At 43.8% G+C, this 19,493-nt stretch overlaps 1 protein-coding gene across 1 annotated transcript; it reads left to right on the forward strand.

The window, feature by feature from the left end:
- The first annotated feature begins 1,252 nt into the window (after nucleotides 1–1,252).
- Nucleotides 1,253–2,227, forward strand: LOC126539376 (uncharacterized). The gene has a single exon (XM_050186236.2). It carries the CDS (start codon nucleotides 1,253–1,255, stop codon nucleotides 2,225–2,227), a length of 975 nt encoding a protein of 324 aa, XP_050042193.2.
- Nucleotides 2,228–19,493: the final 17,266 nt, after the last annotated feature.

Here is a 19,493-nt window from a genome sequence, read left to right on the forward strand (position 1 = left end):
TGAGATGAATATATACAATTAGTATTAGGGTTATAATTATATTCGAGTGCTGATTGCTGTGCTATCGTTTCTTACCGAAGCTTTCCCTCAAGTCTAAATATTTTAAGGCAGTTTGTCGTGTGCGTATCATGACTACGCACGCTTATATCGCATTCCGTTTCTCTACCACGGGTGCGAATTAAAACCACGGCGATGCGGTTTTTGCTTTTCTTTTCTTTCTTCTTCTCCGCCCTTAAACTGGCTCTCTTAACTATACTACACGCAGAGACAAAGCAACAGCGCGCGCATGCGATCCCATAGATGAGATGAATATATATATATATATATATATATATATATATAGAAAACTATCAGTCATAGCTCTCGTAGTATAGCCCGCTGGGCCGTTCCCTTTTTTTTTTTTTTCCTCGAAAGTAGTCCTATTAGGGTTATTATAATTACACGAAGGTATTTCGCCCTCATCAGCAGCAGTCCTTGGTATAGTTATTCTGGCGGCTAGCTTCCCACGCTATGCGTGCAGCCATCGCACCTGGTTAAGCTTTTCCTAGACGCTAGAGTTATGCTTTGTCCGCGCAACCTTGAGCGATCGGAAAGCGCTTTTCCCCCTCTTGGCCGGCGGAGAAGGGATGCTTCGTTCCGGCCGCGAAGCTCTCCACATCTCTGTAAGGTGCCTTGTGGATGTCTCGTGCTGACGGTGCCCTCTCGGTGAGCGCATATTTCCCCCCCTCATCTTTTAAGAGGTTCAATACATACAAGCATTTGTCTCGCAAACCAGATTTTTTTCAAGGGAATTTTCCACGTCTCAGTAATTTCTCTCGTCGTATTCGAGTGCTGATTGCCGTGTTATAGTTTGTTAACGAAGCTTTCCCCTCAAGTCTAAATATTTTAAGGCAGTTTTCCTAGCCTCTAAAGCCGCTTGAGTTCGCTCTTCTCCTCGAGCGGCCATTTTTCCTAGAAAGTATGCCTTCCAACTACTCGGAATCAGCAAAAACCGACTATCGCGGACAACATGAGTCTCTTTCCACGTAAGTGTGAGGCTCGGAGCAGGAGCCGAGGATCACACCCACCGTCCACTACTGATTCCGGTAATTATAAAGTCGTTCTCCCTCGTCTACCGACTGGCAACACCGTTCTCAATTCAGTTTTCCTGCATGCTGACCTGGCAGGGCGGCCGTATCGGGCCCCGGACTTTCGCGATGCTCTCCTTTCAGTGCTAAATGCAACTGATATCCTCGGCGCTGGACAATACCAGATGAGCCATTTGTGGTTAGTTACATGTGTTAACAGCATCGCGAAACAGAAACTTGTCGACAAAGGCGAGTTGCTGGTGAAATGCCTCAAGTGCCTTGTCATAGACCCGGAATGCAAAAATATCAAGATGAAGCTTCTTTGGCTTCCCCCACACCTCGAACAGAGACGGATTGTTGAAGCGCTAGAGCCATATGGCACAGTGCAGTCCATCACGAGAGAAATGTGGCGGTGTGATGGCATGGAGGGCTGGCAAATGACTAATCGAGACGTCGCGTTCACATTGAAAGATGGGGTTTCTGTCAGTAATCTGCCACATCTATTGAGCATATATGGCCACCAGTGCCTTATATTGATTCCTGGCCGACCACCACTTTGCCTCCGGTGCAACAGAGTTGGGCATATCCGGCGACACTGTAGAACACCGCGCTGCAGTAACTGTCACCGCTATGGTCACCCTGCAGATGCATGCATCGGAACCTACGCTGACAAACTTCGTGCAAATAGACCAGCTGAGGATGATGCCATCACCGATCATCTAATGGACGTGAGCGAAGTTGTGGACGCAACTGGCGAAACACTCCCTGAGACTCATCGACAAGAACAGATTAAGCCGTCATCGGCTGACATTAGTGTTAGCCAGAAGCCTGCGAGCGAGGATGAGACTAAGGCACCTGACGACGAACCAACTGTGTCTTGGGCCGAATCTCCACCAGTTCAAGATCGCCCACCGTCAGTGGAATCTGGATCGATGTGCGAGGCCGCCAAGAAGCGTCCAGCGCCATCCGACAATCCATCGCCCTCGGCAAAGGAGGCTCGCGTTCCCAAGGTGTCAAAGTTGACAAAACCGCTCCGGGGAACACCTACACCTGCTGATGTACCTTGTGTTAACGTGCAACTAAAAGTCCATAGTGCATCACCTCATCAAGAAGGGAGCGATGCACCTCTGGAGCAGCGTTTAGACGCTGCACCTACATAGGTAATCATGGCGGGCGCTCTTCCCTTCCATTTTGGCACTTTAAATGTCCGTGGCTTACGAAGTAAGCGACAGCAAGTACAGCTTTTTCATTTGTTACGCAATCGAAAATTAGATATTGCTGCTATCCAAGAAACAAAGATTGAATCCGACGAAAACACAGAAATAGCACTATCTCCATTCATATCTGACTATAATGTTTGTGTCAGCCATGCAGTAGGCGTTTCCGCAGGCTGTATGTTATTTGTTAGCAAACATTTACAATGTGATTTGCTACATTTGTTTACAGATAGGGAAGGGCGCCTAATCTGCTGCGATATTGATATCAGTGGCACGAGCTTTAGATTTGTGTGTGTTTATGCCCCGAACAAGTTACGTGACCGCGAGTGTTTCTTCTTATCTCTAGAACATCATTTCTGTACTGATCGTGCATTGGTCCTCTTTGGAGACTTTAATTGTGTATGTAACGTGCAAGATCGTACATCACTGAAGCTGAGACATGATCCAAGTAGTGATGCGTTGCAACGCCTAATATGTGATTATCAGCTTGTGGACATTGGGGAAAATGAAAAGGCGGGATGTCGATATACGCACTTCCAGGGTACCTCGCATGCAAGGCTTGACCGAATTTACGTTTCACTTAGCGCGCTACCTCTTATTCATGGTTACACTGTGCATCCTATATTCTTTAGTGACCATTGCCTAGTCTCAGCATCTTTTGGCAGCCGTCGGTACCACAGTCGGCGTATGTGCTGGGAGCTGTGGAAGTTTAATAACCAGTTACTTTCGCGTGAGTGTTTCTTAAATCGTATTACTGAGCTTATAGCTCATGTGTCTTGCCGCAAGGATTTGCCACTCTTTGCTTTGTGGGAATTATTCAAACAGGAAGCTAAAATGATAGCTATCGAAGAATCATCAATATTAGCCTTTGAAAAAAAGAATAATTACAAAGCATTGTGTAGACTTTTGAGTGAATTGCATGAGCTTGAATGCATACATCCGGGTCAATATATCGATGATATTCATAAGGTCAAGGCACAGTTACAAACTTTGAACGCAGAAAAATACAGAGGTGCACTAGTGCGGGCGCGAGAGCAGCGTTTCCTGGAAGAACAGCCTTGCAGTAGGGCCCTTGGTGATGAGCGCCGGCACGCGCTGTCTAAACAAATACTAGAGATAGAGTATGGTGGAATGATTGTTAACGAGCCTACTCTAATAACTAAAGCTTTTTTTGAACATTATCAAAAACTATTCCGAGACCATATGCCATTGTATACAGATGCTGCCAAAAAAATTGTATCGTTGCTGCCCCAGTTAAATCAGGATGAGTACGATTATACAAACGAAAACATTGATATCAATGAGGTAACTTCATGCATCGATTCGTTAGCGAAAGGCAAAACGCCCGGCCCGGATGGCCTTACTGCCGAATTTTATCAGTGTTTTCGTTCCCTCTTATCGCCATTATTACTTCAGGTGTACCGAGAGGCCTTGGAAGTAGGGTACCTAACCGCCACAATGTACGAAGGACACACCGTCCTTATAGCCAAAAGCGATGATGAAGAGAAATTGCAAAAAGTTGACGGATATCGGCCTATCTCCTTATGCAATGTGGATTATAAAATATTTGCTAAGGTATTAGCTAGCCGTTTGCAAGTTGTAGTAAGATCTGTGGTCGGTGATCATCAAACATGTGGCATCTGGGGGCGGTCCATTCAGACGAACATTCATGTTGCGAGATCGGTGCTAGAGTGTGTAGCTGAGGGGATTGGACAGGTGGCAATGGTACAGCTAGATCTGGCTAAGGCGTTCGACAGGGTGAATTAATCATTCCTGTTTACTTTACTAGAGCATATAAATGTCGGATCTCTGCTCCTTAGAGGTGTCAGGATATGTTATGCTAATGGCTCAACGCGGCTTATAGTGAATGGCTCTCTCTCCGATCCGATTAGGCTTTTATCATCAGTACGACAAGGATGCCCCTTGTCACCGCTTCTGTTCTGCTTGTATTTAGAGCCACTTTGTATGGGCATCCTTAAAGAACAAAATTTCCAAGGGTTTAAATTACTGACTAATGAGGTTCGGGTTCTTGCGTATGCAGACGACGTGGCCTTTTTCTGTACCGATAAAAAGAGCGTAAAGACCGCTCTTGCAATTACAGAAGAATTTTGTGCTGCTTCTGGTGCAAGCGTTAACATTGAAAAAAGTTCAGGTTTTTGGTTTGGATTGTGGGCCACAATGCCATCACATTACGTAGGAATTCAATGGAAAGAAGATCTGCGTTATTTAGGTGTGCCTCTCTCACAGTATAGAAATAGCAACGCTCATTGGTCGGGGGAAGTCGGCAAAATTCAACGTAAAGTGAATTCATGGCGAGGGCGGAATTTGTCAATGTTCTTTCGTGCTGAAGTGTGTAACGTTTTGTTAGCTTCCCGTCTTATGTATGTGATCCAAGTACTGCACTGCTCAAGACTTCGCCTTCAGGCACTGCATCGCGTATTTGCAACATTCATTTGGAGTTCGAGCTGTGAATGGATGCGGCGCGACAATCTGTTTCTCCCCCTTGAACGTGGTGGTCTAGGATTAGTACACCTCTTCGTCAGGCAAATTGTTTCTCGCCTGTTTTTCTTTCGAGACAGTGACCACCCGTTCTTGCGTGAAATGTTGCAACTGCGTTTAGTTCATTATGTTCCTAACATAGTAGTGTCATCAAATGTCAAAGATGTCCCACAGGCTCCTTGGGGCTTTCTCAAGGAGGTTGTTGACACATTTCTTTTCTTGAAAGTTAGATTCAGCCTTGAGTACGTGTTCACAGCGAGTCGAAAAGCAATTTCTGCGGCACTGGTTGACTCTATTTTCCCAGATCCTTTGTATCGTGCACCTTATTTAAACCGACCTTATCAGGATGTACTTAAACGCGTCCGAAAAAAGTGTGTGCCTCCTGGAGTAAAAACATTTTTCTTTAAATTACATTCGGAAACACTCCCTGTTAAAACTTGGTTGAATTCGAGGGGTTGCTTTGTGCCGTGGTCAACAAACTGTCGGCTCTGTCCACGTGCCGAAACCATAGATCACTGTTTCATAGACTGTAGAGACGCTGTATTTTTTTTGGGACATTCTCCAACGGACGCTTAAAAAGGACATTGACATGACTCCATACTCAATTAGGTTTCTACCGTTTAAGGTTACAGGTGGTCCTCCCTATGACATGTTCATTGTACGTGGTTTATACAGCCTGTGGACAAGTAGACTCTGTGGTCGCCATGCCGAAAGCCCGCAAACTACAAAATCCTTCTTTCGCGAAAGTGCTGCGTATGTAAGAAGTGCGTACGCTGTGCAGGAACCTCCGCCAGACTGGATGCACTTGTTGGATGCATGTGTGTGTTTGCCTGAGTTTTAAGTGTGTAGTTGTGTCCGCTTTGTTATACACCTTCAGTTTTCTTTTCCATGTAATAAAGAAAAAAAAAAAAGGAGCTGTGGCGCTTGAAAGTAGCCTGGGGCCTGACGAACCAACCGGCTGAGCTATCTTTCCGGGCAACATCGAAGGGTCACGAGTTCAAATCACCTGTTATGTTCCTTTTTTTTTTCGCCCCTTTCTCTATCTTTTTTTTTCTTTCTTTTAATGTCTTTTCCTTTATTTTATCACTGTACGGGAACCCTCCTAAAAAAAAAAAGAAAGATATATATCTTCAAATATGTATGGCCTCACACTCACATGTGCAGGTCATAAATACCAGGTTCTCTAGCCGAGTGCCATCCATGCGGTATAACCGAGCTCAGATTGGTCCACCTTGACTGACCAAATAGGGCACCACTGTAGGTTAAATGAGGCATACAACTCCTGCGGAACCCGCCGTGGTTGCTCAGTGGTTATGGTGTTAGACTGCTTAGCACGAGGTCGCGGGATCTGACCCCGACCACGGCGGCCGCATTTCGATGGGGGCGAAATGCGAAAACACCCGTGTACTTAGAATTAGGTGCACGTTAAAGAACCCCAGGTGGTCGAAATTTTCGGAGTCCTCCACTACGGCGTGCATAATCAGAAAGTGGTTTTGTCACGTAAAACCCCATAAATTAATTATTAATTTAACTCCTACGGGGACGGTAGAGTATCCATCTCCAGTGCAAGAGGACCGTGATTCAAATCCCGGTGCCGCGCTATTCTCCACCGGAAAATACAAAAAAAAAAGCCGTGTGTTGAGAAAATTGCACAAACAGGCCTGGAGTGCGGCCTGATCCCGGTGACCAGAACCGGTAACGCACTCTCTCACCAGAGCAGGATTGGCCACCCTGGTGCAGTACTTGGCCACAACCTCCTATATGAATATAACAATCGAACCCCGGCCCTCAGTCCCCAGCAGCCGCGAAGCAACTGACCACGGCGGCGGTCAGATCTGTGACGCTGCACAGGGTGCTAAGAATACCTGGCTCCGGACAGGCCGCCATTGGAATCTGAACCTGGCAACGTTTAACGTTAGAACGCTATCTAGTGAGGCGAGTCTAGCAGTGTTATTGGAGGAATTAGAGGGTAGTGAATGGGTATAATAGGGCTCAGTGAGGTTAGGAGGACAAAAGAAGCATATACAGTGCTAAAAAGCGGGCATGTACTGTGTTACCGGGGCTTAGCGGAGAGAAGAGAACTAGGAGTCGGATTCCTGATTTATAAGGAAATAGCTGGTAACATACAGGAATTCTATAGCATTAACGAGAGGATGGCATGTCTTGTTGTGAAACTTAATAAGAGGTACAAAATGAAGGTTGTACAGGTCTACGCTCCTACATCTAGTCATGATGACCAGGAAGTCGAAAGCTTTTATGAAGACGTAGAATCAGCGATGGGTAAAGTCAAAACAAAATACACAATACTGATGGGCGACTTCAATGCCAGGGTAGGCAAGAAGCAGGCTGGAGACAAGTCAGTGGGGGAATATGGCATAGGCTCTAGGAATAGCAGAGGAGAATTATTAGTAGAGTTTGCAGAACAGAATAATATGCGGATAATGAATACCTTTTTCCGCAAGCGGGTTAGCCGAAAGTGGACGTGGAGGAGCCCGAATGGTGAGACTAGAAATGAAATCGACTTCATACTCTGCGCGAACCCTGACATCATTCAAGATGTAGATGTGCTCGGCAAGGTACGCTGCAGTGACCACAGGATGGTAAGAACTCGAATTAGCCTAGACTTGAGGAGGGAACGAAAGAAACTGGTACACAAGAAGCCAATCAATGAGTTAGCGGTAAGAGGGAAACTAGAGGAATTCCGGATCAAACTACAGAACAGGTATTCGGTTTTAACTCAGGAAGAGGACCTTACTGTTGAAGCAATGAACGACAATCTCATGGGCATCATTAAGGAGTGCGCAATAGAAGTCGGTGGTAACGCCGTTAGACAGGAAACCAGTAAGCTATCGCAGGAGACGAAAGATCTGATCAAGAAACGCCAATGTATGAAAGCCTCTAATCCTACAGCTAGAATAGAACTGGCAGAACTTTCTAAGTTAATCAACAAGCGTAAGACAGCGGACATCAGGAACTATAATATGGATAGAATTGAACAGGCTCTCAGGAACGGAGGAAGCCTAAAAACAGTGAAGAAGAAACTAGGAATAGGCAAGAATCAGATGTGTGCGTTAAGAGACAAAGCCGGCAATATCGTTACTAATATGGATGAGATAGTTCAAGTGGCTGAGGAGTTCTATAGAGATTTATACAGTACCAGTGGCACCCACGACGATAGTGGAAGAGAGAATAGCCTAGAGGAATTCGAAATCCCACAGGTAACGCCAGAAGAAGTAAAGAAAGCCTTAGGAGCTATGCAAAGGGGGAAGGCAGCTGGGGAGGATCAGGTAACAGCAGATTTGTTGAAGGATGGTGGTCAGATTGTTCTAGAGAAGCTGGCCACCCTGCATACGCAATGCCTCATAACCTCGAGCGTACCGGAATCTTGGAAGAACGCTAACATAATCCTAATCCATAAGAAAGGGGACGCCAAAGACTTGAAAAATTATAGACCGATCAGCTTACTGTCCATAGACTACAAAGTATTTACTAAGGTAATCGCAAATAGAATCAGGAACACCTTAGACTTCTGTCAACCAAAGGACCAGGCAGGATTCCGTAAAGGATACTCAACAATAGACCGTATTCACACTATCAATCAAGTGATAGAGAAATGTGCAGAATATAACCAACCCTTATATATAGCTTTCATTGATTACGAGAAAGCGTTTGATTCAGTCGAAACCTCAGCAGTCATGGAGGCATTACGGAATCAGGGTTTAGATGAGCCATATGTAAAAATACTGGAAGATATCTATAGCGGCTCCACAGCCACCGTAGTCCTCCACAAAGAAAGCAACAAAATCCCCATAAAGAAAGGCGTCAGACAGGGAGATACGATATCTCCAATGTTATTCACAGCATGTTTACAGGAGGTATTCAGAGGCCTGGAGTGGGAAGAATTGGGGATAAAAGTTGATGGAGAATACCTTAGCAACTTGCGATTCGCTGATGATATTGCCTTGCTTAGTAACTCAGGAGACCAATTGCAATGCATGCTCACTGACCTGGAGAGGCAAAGCAGAAGGGTGGGTCTGAAAATTAATCTGCAGAAAACTAAAGTACTGTTTAACAGTCTCGGAAGAGAACAGCAGTTTACGATAGGTAGCGAAACACTGGAAGTGGTAAGGGAATACATCTACTTAGGGCAGGTAGTGACCACGGATCCGGATCATGAGACTGAAATAACCAGAAGAATAAGAATGGGTTGGGGTGCGTTTGGCAGGCATTCTCAAATCATGAACAGTAGGTTGCCTTTATCCCTCAAAAGGAAAGTGTACAACAGCTGTGTGTTACCAGTACTCACATATGGGGCAGAAACCTGGAGGCTTACGAAAAGAGTTCTGCTGAAATTGTGGACGACGCAACGAGCTATGGAAAGAAGAATGATGGGTGTAACGTTAAGGGATAAGAAAAGAGCAGATTGGGTGAGGCAACAAACGCGGGTAAACGACATCTTAGTTGAAATCAAGAAAAAGAAATGGGCATGGGCCGGACATGTAATGAGGAGGGAAGATAACCGATGGTCACTAAGAGCTACGGATTGGATTCCAAGGGAAGGGAAGCGTAGCAGGGGGCGGCAGAAAGTTAGGTGGGCAGATGACATTAAGACGTTTGCAGGGACAACATGGCCACAATTAGTACATGACCGGGGTAGTTGGAGAAATATGGGAGAGGCCTTTGCCCTGCAGTGGGCGTAACTAGGCTGATGATGATGATGATGATAATTATGATCCCATGAAATTATTTCTTTTGTTTATTCATTAATATTCAGCCATTGCACATTTGCTTGCATACGGGTGTATTAGCCATTTGTGATACTGTCTCACTGCGCTAGACACCGCTTGTTACGGGTAGGAGCCATCGCAAGGCGTTCGCCCTAAGATATCAAATGTGTATGCTAGTTCCAGAAAAAAGTATGCTGCACAGAATCATGAGGGCTGGCATATTATAGCAATGCCTTCCCCTTCATTCTATACTGCATTCTTATCATTCACTGCACATGTATAGCCAATCATCCCACAGGATGAATACTACCCTTACAATGTACCAAAAAGTCAATTGCAATGAAACGATTGCACTATCCCTGCCCAATATGCTTTCATCAAGAGTTCACTTAACGCATGGGACTTATTGTTGTTGTTATTGCATGTACATGAAACGGGCTTACATATTATATACAGCATCAGGAGGTCCCAGAGTGAGAAACTGCCAGGGGGACCTCCTATCATTAGTGGGTGCATAAAAGTATTAGAGCAGCAAGTAGAGGGCGAACAAACAAACAAACAAAAAAAACGCGTCAAGAAATACAATTCGTAGGGAACAAGTGCAAATAAATAGAAGACAATTAGATAGATATTAAAAACAGCGTTATACAGTAATATCACAATACATAATCATAAGCAGGAATATCTAGTAATCTGTAAAAAAAATTTGGCTCTTCTGCATGTTACGAACAAAGAAAAATACAAAGTGTTTTACAGAAATATGAAGCCTAACGATACAATAACAGAAATAATGTAAAGAAAATTTAATAAATATGAAAATGTATTTATGACAAATGAAACAATGGTTCTGCTAACAGTATTCTTTTCATATTGTGTTTAAAAAACTGCAGTGAAAGAGATGACTTAATATTAACAGGGATGCGATTCCAAAGTGAAATACCATAGAAACGAAGTGTAAATTTACCATAGTTAGATCTGATTTTAGGTAATAGAAGGTTATAGCGTTCTGAAAACCTAGTATTATTTTTGTTCATGAGGTTATCAAAAGGAAGACTGTCTAAGGTTATTTCACAATGAAAGAGACGAAATGTAATGAGTGACAACTTATGATAGAAGAGCTGTTGAATTGGTAAAACGTTAAGACGTTGATAGATGGGTAAAGAATGACAGCGGAATGAGCTAAAGGTCATTAATTTTATTGCCTGATTTTGAAGACGTTGAAGTGGTTTGAGATGAATGGCATATGTATTACCCCATGAAGATAAACAGTATGATAAATGACTGTTAATATAAGCATGATACAACGATCTAATAATATGAGGGTGGAAGAATGCGCGTGTTTTAATGATAATGCGGATGCCAAATGAAACCTTTTTTATTAGCGAGTTAGCATGGCTATTGAACTAAAGGTGTTTGTCGAGAGTAATACCCAGAAATTTAACAGAATCAGATGTCGGTATAACATAAGTATTTAACGAGACAGTTATTGGAGAAGAAATCGGCGTTTGTGGATTATGAAATAGTACAAAGGTTGTTTTTAAAGGATTTATTTGAAGTTTATTATCAGTGCACCAGGAAAACACATTGTTAAGATCAGTGTTAAGTGTGTCTTGAAGTGCGGTAAGTGATTTCTGTGATGAGTAGATGGTCGTGTCATCAGCATATAACAAACAGTTACAATTGGTAAGTACATTAGGTAGATCATTTATAAATAACAAGAACAACAATGGGCCTAGTATAGAGCCTTGGGGAACGCCACAGTTAATTACTTTAGTAGAAGAGAAATGACCATTAATATACACTACTTGAGGCCTGTTAGATAAGTAGCTACGAATAAGATTTAAATGTGGGCCAGAAATACCGAAAGATTCGAGCTTATACAGAAGAATAGAATGATCTAGAGTGTCAAAGGCTTTTGTTAGATCGATGAATATGGCTCCTGCAACAAACCCTTCGTCAATAAAGCGTTTAATGTTATCCGTGAAGTTAATTAATGCCAATTCCGTCGAATAATTCTGCCTAAAACCAAATTGGAATGGAGAAAGAAGATTAAATTTATTGAGATAGTGCATTAGACGAGTGTAAATAAGTTTTTCAATGACCTCACTAAAAAACGGCAAAATACAGATTGGGCGGTAGTTATTAATGTTTTTACGAGAACCCTTTTCGAACACAGGGATCACTTTACCATGTTTCATCAAATCAGGAAATATGCCTGTGCTAAAAATTTTGTTAACGATATGTGCAAAAACAAATGATATGTCTGCCGCAACCAGTTTTATTCTAGAAGGCTGAATAGAATCTAGGCCAGGTCCAGTAACATTAAGAGAGGAAATTACCTTTAAAACTTCTTCGGAAGAAACCGGTCGAAGGAAAAATGACTGAGGGCAACGTGGGAGATGGCGTAAAACACTAGGCCATAGCGTGTTCTGGCAAGTGGCAAAATGATCACTAAAAGCATTTGATATGTCAGCCTCGGTTGTGCATTCCTCGTTGTCGTAAATTATTTTTTTTGATGCCCGTGTTAGATTCTGTAATATTAAGAAATTCTTTAATAAGCTCCCAATTACGCCTGGTATTCATTCCGTTCTGAATTATCCGTCTTTCGTAATAGTCCCGTTTTGCGCGCTTAAGGATACCAGAAAGGATATTGCTATAATTCTTAAATTTAGTTCGTAAAGCTGTGTTGAACGGCTGCAGTTTCACCTTTTTGTGAAGATTATTCTTTTTTGTTATAGAGCGCAGCAACGAATTTGTGATCCATGGATTTGTGGGAGAAGAGAATCTTTGCTGAAAGGACACATGAGTTGTGCACTCATTGATATAGTTTGTTATTGTTTATAAAAATATCGAGTACGCCCTGTCAGGACAGTTCTCCTGAAAAACGCTCTCCCAACAAGTGCCTTGTACCTTCTGTATAAATAACATTTCATTGAAAGAACTTTTGGAATATTGGTGACACTGCGTACGTTTTGCGACACCCAGAAGGAAGAACAGAGGATAGTGGTCAGTAATGGAATAATCTATTACTCCAGCGGTATAATCAGAAGATGATGAGGAAAATATATGATCTATCAATGTGCAAGAACCAGAAGTGTCGCACCTGGTTGGAACATCGATTAAGGAAGAGAAACCGTAGCTTAATAAGCAGTTGGTATAATCAGAGCATGACTGACAGTTGGGATGAAGTATGTTGATGTTAATGTCACCACAAATGATAATGTTCTTATTTTCATTGGTTAAGACGCTGAGTATTTCTTCTAGCTGCGAACAAAAGTCCGAATACGACGATGACGGGGAACGATAAACAGACGCCAGGGTTGTATTCCGGTTATTGAGGGACAGGACATTCCAGTCGAACTCCAGCCAGACTGACTCGCACAACAAATTGCGGAACAAAAGATCATGACGACGAGTATACGAAATCGACGAATTCACGAAAATGGCGGATCCGCCACTTCGCTGAACCCCACGGTAACTATATTCACTGGTATATCCTGGCAGACCAAATAGATTGCCATCTACCGGTGTTAGCCATGTTTCAGACAGGTATATTAACGAAAAATTATGGTTGAGTAAAGTAAGGAATTTCAAAAGGTCATCATGATGTTCGCGCAGACTTCGAATATTGCAGTGAATGAACAGAAATTTGGGCGATTTGTCGTGTAACAACGTTTTCACCTGATCACAAGAAAACATGCCTCTATTGATGGTGAGGATTTACTTTGGAAAAATGGGAGTGCAGGCGCACTGATTATGTGAAGATAGCCAGATCGCTTACGCCTGAGATGCGATAAACGCGGCTATTCTCAGTCTTTCTAGCTTTGATTGCGCAGTTTTCTGTCCAGAGGAATCGCCATCCTTTAGTCTTCTTCAATTCGAGAGCTTGCGCGAAAAGTCGCTTGTTCTCTGGCGTGAGGTGATCATTCACGAAAAACGGGGAATCATTGTTTCGCGAAAATCCAATGGCTGATGTGGTGAGCTTAGCCTTTTTAGCTTTACTAATGAATTCAGTTCGCTTCGACCTGGAACAGAATCGTGCAATAATGTTCTTGTCTTTTTTTGCGGGGACACGATGAGCAATGTCTATGTCGGAGGGGACGATAGGACAGACAATCGTTTCACCAATGGTTTGTATTACAGCCAGGCAGTTTTCACCTTCCGTGACGGGAATGCCTTTTACTTCAACGCTGTTCAGTCGGGAATACTGCTCTAGAGACATGAGACGTTGAGACAGCTTTGCGTTTTCATCCTTTAACAGCTTATTTTCCTTCAAAATGGTCTCATTCTATACGTGCACGGATTCATACAGTCCATTAAACATGCTAAGACTTTCTTGCATTGATTTCATTTCGGCATGTAGTGTTGTTATTTCTTTCGCTAGCTCAGCACACGACGGCATATTCAAACAAACACAACAGACACTTGTGGCAACAAGGCAGCGGCAAAGATGAATTAGGAAATGCACAAGTTTGTAGGAGACAAACCTGTACGAAGTATGGGGACGGAATTAGTTGCGTGCTCGCTGCCGCAACCCTTGCTGCCAAGTGACGGGCTGGCTCATGGGCACCCCCTTTTGTAGGCGCTCCGGTAGATACGGTCACTCCGGTAGATGTCTCTTGACTTCACGAGTATGCAGATAACAGCGGGCGTGAGTTGTGACGTGTATCGGCAGATGACGTCACTCCATCAGGTGCTGCTTGATTCCACCAGGCCGTCGATAACTGCAGGCGTGAATTGCAGCCTGTACGAAGTATGGGGACGGAATTAGTTGCGTGCTCGCTGCCGCAACCCTTGCTGCCAAGTGCCAAGGGCATTATACTTGAGCTAAATATGCCTATATTTGTCCACAAAATTTGAAAAATACTGTAGCCGCAAATTCCCATGTGGTGCCCCAAATGCACCTAAGGTGAGATGCTTTAGAATTATGGACAGAAAACCCTTTCCAAGCACACTTGTAACTATTATATCGGAAGGTACCCGGTGGCAGCACTTGCCTTTCACAGTTGCAGCGGTTGCTCTTCAACAAGGTCGTCTGTGCTTGGAAAAGAGGTGCCCGGACACTGCGCATGAAGTCTCCAATTGGGCCCTCTTACGATATGTGAAGCTCCTTAAGAAACTGAAGACCAGGCCAGGGAACATCTCTACCCATTAGAAGCGGATTGTTCGTGGTGGTTCCAGGATTTGAACTCAGTACTTCCCCCATACGATGTAGATGCTCTACCGCTACATCACTACGGCGGTAGATTCATCCAGTTGAAATGTTCAGTCACGATGATATGACACCGCTTTAGCATCCAAGAGCACCGAAAGTAGCGTAAGCTGGCACACGTAGTCATGGTTGAAATGTTGAAAGTTTGAAAGGAGCATGGAAAAACACAGTCGAAGGCGCGCTTACATAGTCTTGTTCATTTCTCTGCCCCTCAGACTACCTTTGTTGTTGCGCTGCTCTTAACATTCTAACCTCTTTGGCTCTAGTTATGACAACATCTTTTCATTGCTGACCTATTGCCGCACCTTGCATTGTGTATACAGCAGAGCATGACCAGCATGCGAGTGCCTAGCTGCTGTGTGTAATTCCCATGGGATAATACTTCACAACAGAAAAACGTCTCCTGACGGAAGGCAATAATACGAGCATCTGCGGCTCTAACAGTATCGCATATTATTATTATTAAGCCCTGGTCAGACTTCAAGAACCCTGTTGGGTAATTGATAATATAGCAACTTTTTCCTTCTGCGTGTTGAGGGCTTTCCTAAATGAATTAGGCGCATGTTTGAATTTTTGTGGCCACGGAAAGAAATATTGGGGCTGATATTCTGTAGCGGTGATGCAAGCTGTTTCTTTCCGCATATATGAGAAGACAGTTCCTTTTCTATTTGCTCTTTAGTTTCGCACGTTTGAATTCGTCGGTAGCACTCTGATGCCTACAAGATTAAGGGAAGACAGAACACAGCATGCTCGGAGTCATGTTTACCTTTGAGAGCACTGCTCATATCTTGATGGAGACGAATGAAGTTATGTACGTACTAAATTTACTCTCACCTACTTCTACCACTAGCACCAAATTATATACTGTGCTAAAGAAACAGGAAGATACCTTAACTCTTTTAGGCCCCTTTACAGCCACGTCTCATTAAATTTACAAAACCCATCAGACCACGACATATTCAATACAACTAGCATGGCGCTCTTTGGCCACACCTGGCCCTTGCGCCATTAAACCACAAACATCATCATCATCAGGAAGATACCTTTAAACTGTTTGTGTGTGTTTTATTTTTCTTTGTTTATTCTTGATTTGATCCGCAACTTTAGATTTTTTTTCTTGTTCAACCATGTACCCAGCCCCCCTGTAACACTCCATAGGTCCTCAGGATACATAAATAAATAAATAAATAAACAGGAAGCTGTTCCTTAATATCCAGCAATGAGCAGTGTGCCTGTGTGTACATCACTGATACAAAGGGTAAACAACACTTCAATTGCGTTGTTGCATCGAAAATAAGAAACTTCTTTGTGAACCACCCAATGCTGCGTCCCCAAGAGAGGCAGGAAAAAGCCAACCTCCGGACAAAGCGCCTTATAAGGCTGCAGCTAAGCCCCTTACGCACACAGTGAAAAGCTTGCAACGTAGGGATTGGCTAGTTTGTTTCTTTAAGCTAAGGACCACGCAATGCGTTATACAGGATACCATCGACTCAAGGACAACGACTGTATCTTCTGCCGGCATAGGTGCGACAGCTGCTACAAACGAATGGCCAGCACTTATAACAACACTGACACTGCCATCCTAGCCATGCTGTGACGCGTAAGTGGCTTACGATCATCCTGCATCAACTCGGCATTCAGAACAACGCTATCACTGTGGAAGAATAGGGGTACTTGCTTCAGGAGAACCGATTAAGAATTTCCCACAGAAAAATTATAATTCACTGAAGGCAAGCAGATGGATTTGCTTTGTCCCAATGTGAACAAGGGAGCAGGCATCACAAAATGGCCGTAAAAACAAAACCGGTTATCATGCCTCAGATGCGGCTGGACGCAGTGCAGTGCAAAATAAAGAGCTCAAGTACACTAAGAAAACCAACATACTTGGTTAGCTACTAGAAAAGAAAACAAACTTACTTCTTCCGTGTCATGGTTATAGGTGCAGCGTCTGTTTCTATATCTTGTTTTCTAGGTTTTTATAATTTGGTGGGTAAGCGCATGGGCTTCAACCGACCTTGGCATGCTTAAAACATATTGCTGGGCTAGTTGCTTAATCATAAGGAAATATCGCAGAGGACTTCGACACGAAGCCGTAACCAAGTGGATAAACATAAGCGCTCAACTGCAACTATTGATTTCTTGTTGGATAAGCACACATAAATACATGTTGCAACACATCTTAGGAGCACTACAGTAAAGAGAATGACACAGACTTTTTAACACTGATAAGAGCTAACTGCCACCATGCTGCCTGAAACCTCATATGTGACAAGCCTACACACGCAGACAAAAAGGAAAGAAAGAAAGCGAGTGGAACGTGCCGTCTGACATTGACGCTTTCAGATGCACGAAAACTTTCTTGTCAGTTAAGGTGACCGATGCAAAACTGAAGCATGTTTCCATTGGCTTTGAAATCTGAACTGATTCTACAATTTCGCCTGTCTGCTGCTTTCTCTGCACACAACTATTGTTTCTTTCAGTTCCAGCATACACCTGGAATCCCTACCATTGAAGGCAAGGTGACCGGTATCTTTTCTAGAGCAGTGGTAGTTGTGCTCTCTGAGCCTTGTGTTCAAAAATCTACCTGTCTCGCCAACGTACACCTTATCCCATGTCAGCGGAATCGAGTTACAACCCGCTCTATGCAGGTGACATATGGTTGCTTGTACTTTATTGCGAAGACATATATTGGTCTCTTCTGTGGGTTTACGTTCTGCAGAGTGCGGACAACCACGCAGGCGCTGAAACGGTCCAATGCTATTTGAGTTCTTCTGGAACACTTCTGCCGAGCTTCAGCGTCTGTGGCAAGAATCACCGAAGCATGCCCTCAATTTTCAAGATGGCGTGCCTGTTTGAAGAAGCTACCGACAGATCGATGGTCACAAGACTGCACAAGGGAGTTATCGAAGCGTGAGCTTGGTATCAGTTTTTCGCTAGCTTCGAATCGGCCGAATGAAAAGGATGGACAGGTTTGCTTCCTCTTAGTTCGTAATGGTGGACATGGTGGGCATAGCAATGCAGATCTAGGTCTAAAAATTTGATAAACTTGTCCCTGGAGACCACATGTCTCGCAACCACAGGATCAAGGCAAACATACAGAGAACACTGCGCGAGCATTATAAATGGTGTTTGCATAACCTGCTTAGTGATTCTTAAGAAAATTAAAAAAATCATTGGCGTACCTACAGACATGGACAAGAGTCAGGTAGTCAAGGTGTTCTTTGAGCTGCTTTTCTCGTGCAGCAATGTGGAGACCACTCAGTGTACTGAGATTCCTCCCCTGAGATTCTTACCCTTCTTTACAAGAAGTACCGGCTTGCCACCCAGTGCTGGCGAAATTGGTAAAGGGAATAAAAGAAGAATAAAGAAAAAAACTGGGAAAAATTCACAAAGTATAGCGATGCTACGCGCTACAACATGCGATGGTGGTCGCACAATTCACAAGTTCTTAAATGTTTCAGCAGAGCCGTTAAGGCCTTGAGTTCCGAAACCGGTCTGGACCAGTGTCCTAGAACTACCAAATGTATTGAAAGGAATAGAGGGGATAAGACACAACTTCTATACAAACGACCTTACCATCTGGACGGCAGGTGGATCCCCAGGAACTCAACAGGGTGCACCTTAGGAAGTGGTGGATTGTACAGAAACGTACCTCAAGGCTTGTGGGCTCGCCTACGCGCCAGACAAATCGGAGCTTCCTATACTAATAGCGAGAACCGGAGAAAAACCGCCAGAAGGTGAAATACAAGAACTAGAACTGTGCTTGAATAAATTGTAAATTCCTAAATTAGGGTCACTCAGAATCCTCTTCCTACATATACACAAGGATGGATCGGTCGCCACCACACTACCCAAACTGCAGGAAATCGTCGTGCAACCGGCACATCTGGTACGACGGGTAGCAGACAGAAGGCACGTCTTGAAAGAACGAGACGCAATCAGAAACATCCAAGCCCTAATCATCAGGGAACTCACCTACGGCACCCCTTATTTAAACGTCAAGAATGCGCAAATCGCAAAAGTTAACACCCTCATCCGGAAGGCCACCAAAATTGCCACAGGAATCTCCGAACACGCCTCCACAGAACGACTACTCCGCTTAGGTCTGGAAAACACTTAGGGAGAGTTGGTCGAAGCAAACGAAGTCAAGCAAGTCGAACGTCTCAAGATCACTGAAAAAAAATTGGGACGCACTCACAAGATTAGGATGTATTGAAGGCATGCAATGGCATGACGAGAAAAAGATAATTGCAGAAACAACTCGAGAGGACATACCCGTAGCACCCATTCGAAGAAATATGCAGGCAATCCACCTTGAAAGGGGAAGAACTGCTAGAATAGACTCCCTGGAGACCTACGCCAGAAATTCGGACACCTCGATATACCGATGCAGTGAAATATAGGAAGCTCCAGCGCATGCGATCCGCGTTTCTGACAGCAAGGGCAAAGAGAGAACGGCAGCTAGCATCTGAACAAGATAAAAAGATACGGCAGAATAAACAGCAATAACCCTGGCCATCACAACATTGCGGCGATGGAGCAATAATACTCACCAACTCACAGGCGGTTTGCCGAAATTTCAGCAACAAAAAATGTAAAGGCAAGTCCTAAAAATCCTCACAACCACAGCAAAGAAGCACGTACCAAATATATACATCGTTTGGACTCCTGGCCACGAGTTCCTGCCGAGGAATGACGCAGCGGAAGCCTCTACGCCAGCTTACGTTCACCGGGCTGTTTCACAGGACGAGGTAAGGAGGAAGAACGAAGT

This window comes from Dermacentor andersoni, chromosome 8 (genome assembly GCF_023375885.2).
Source record: "Dermacentor andersoni chromosome 8, qqDerAnde1_hic_scaffold, whole genome shotgun sequence".
NCBI classification, from domain to species: domain Eukaryota; kingdom Metazoa; phylum Arthropoda; class Arachnida; order Ixodida; family Ixodidae; genus Dermacentor; species Dermacentor andersoni.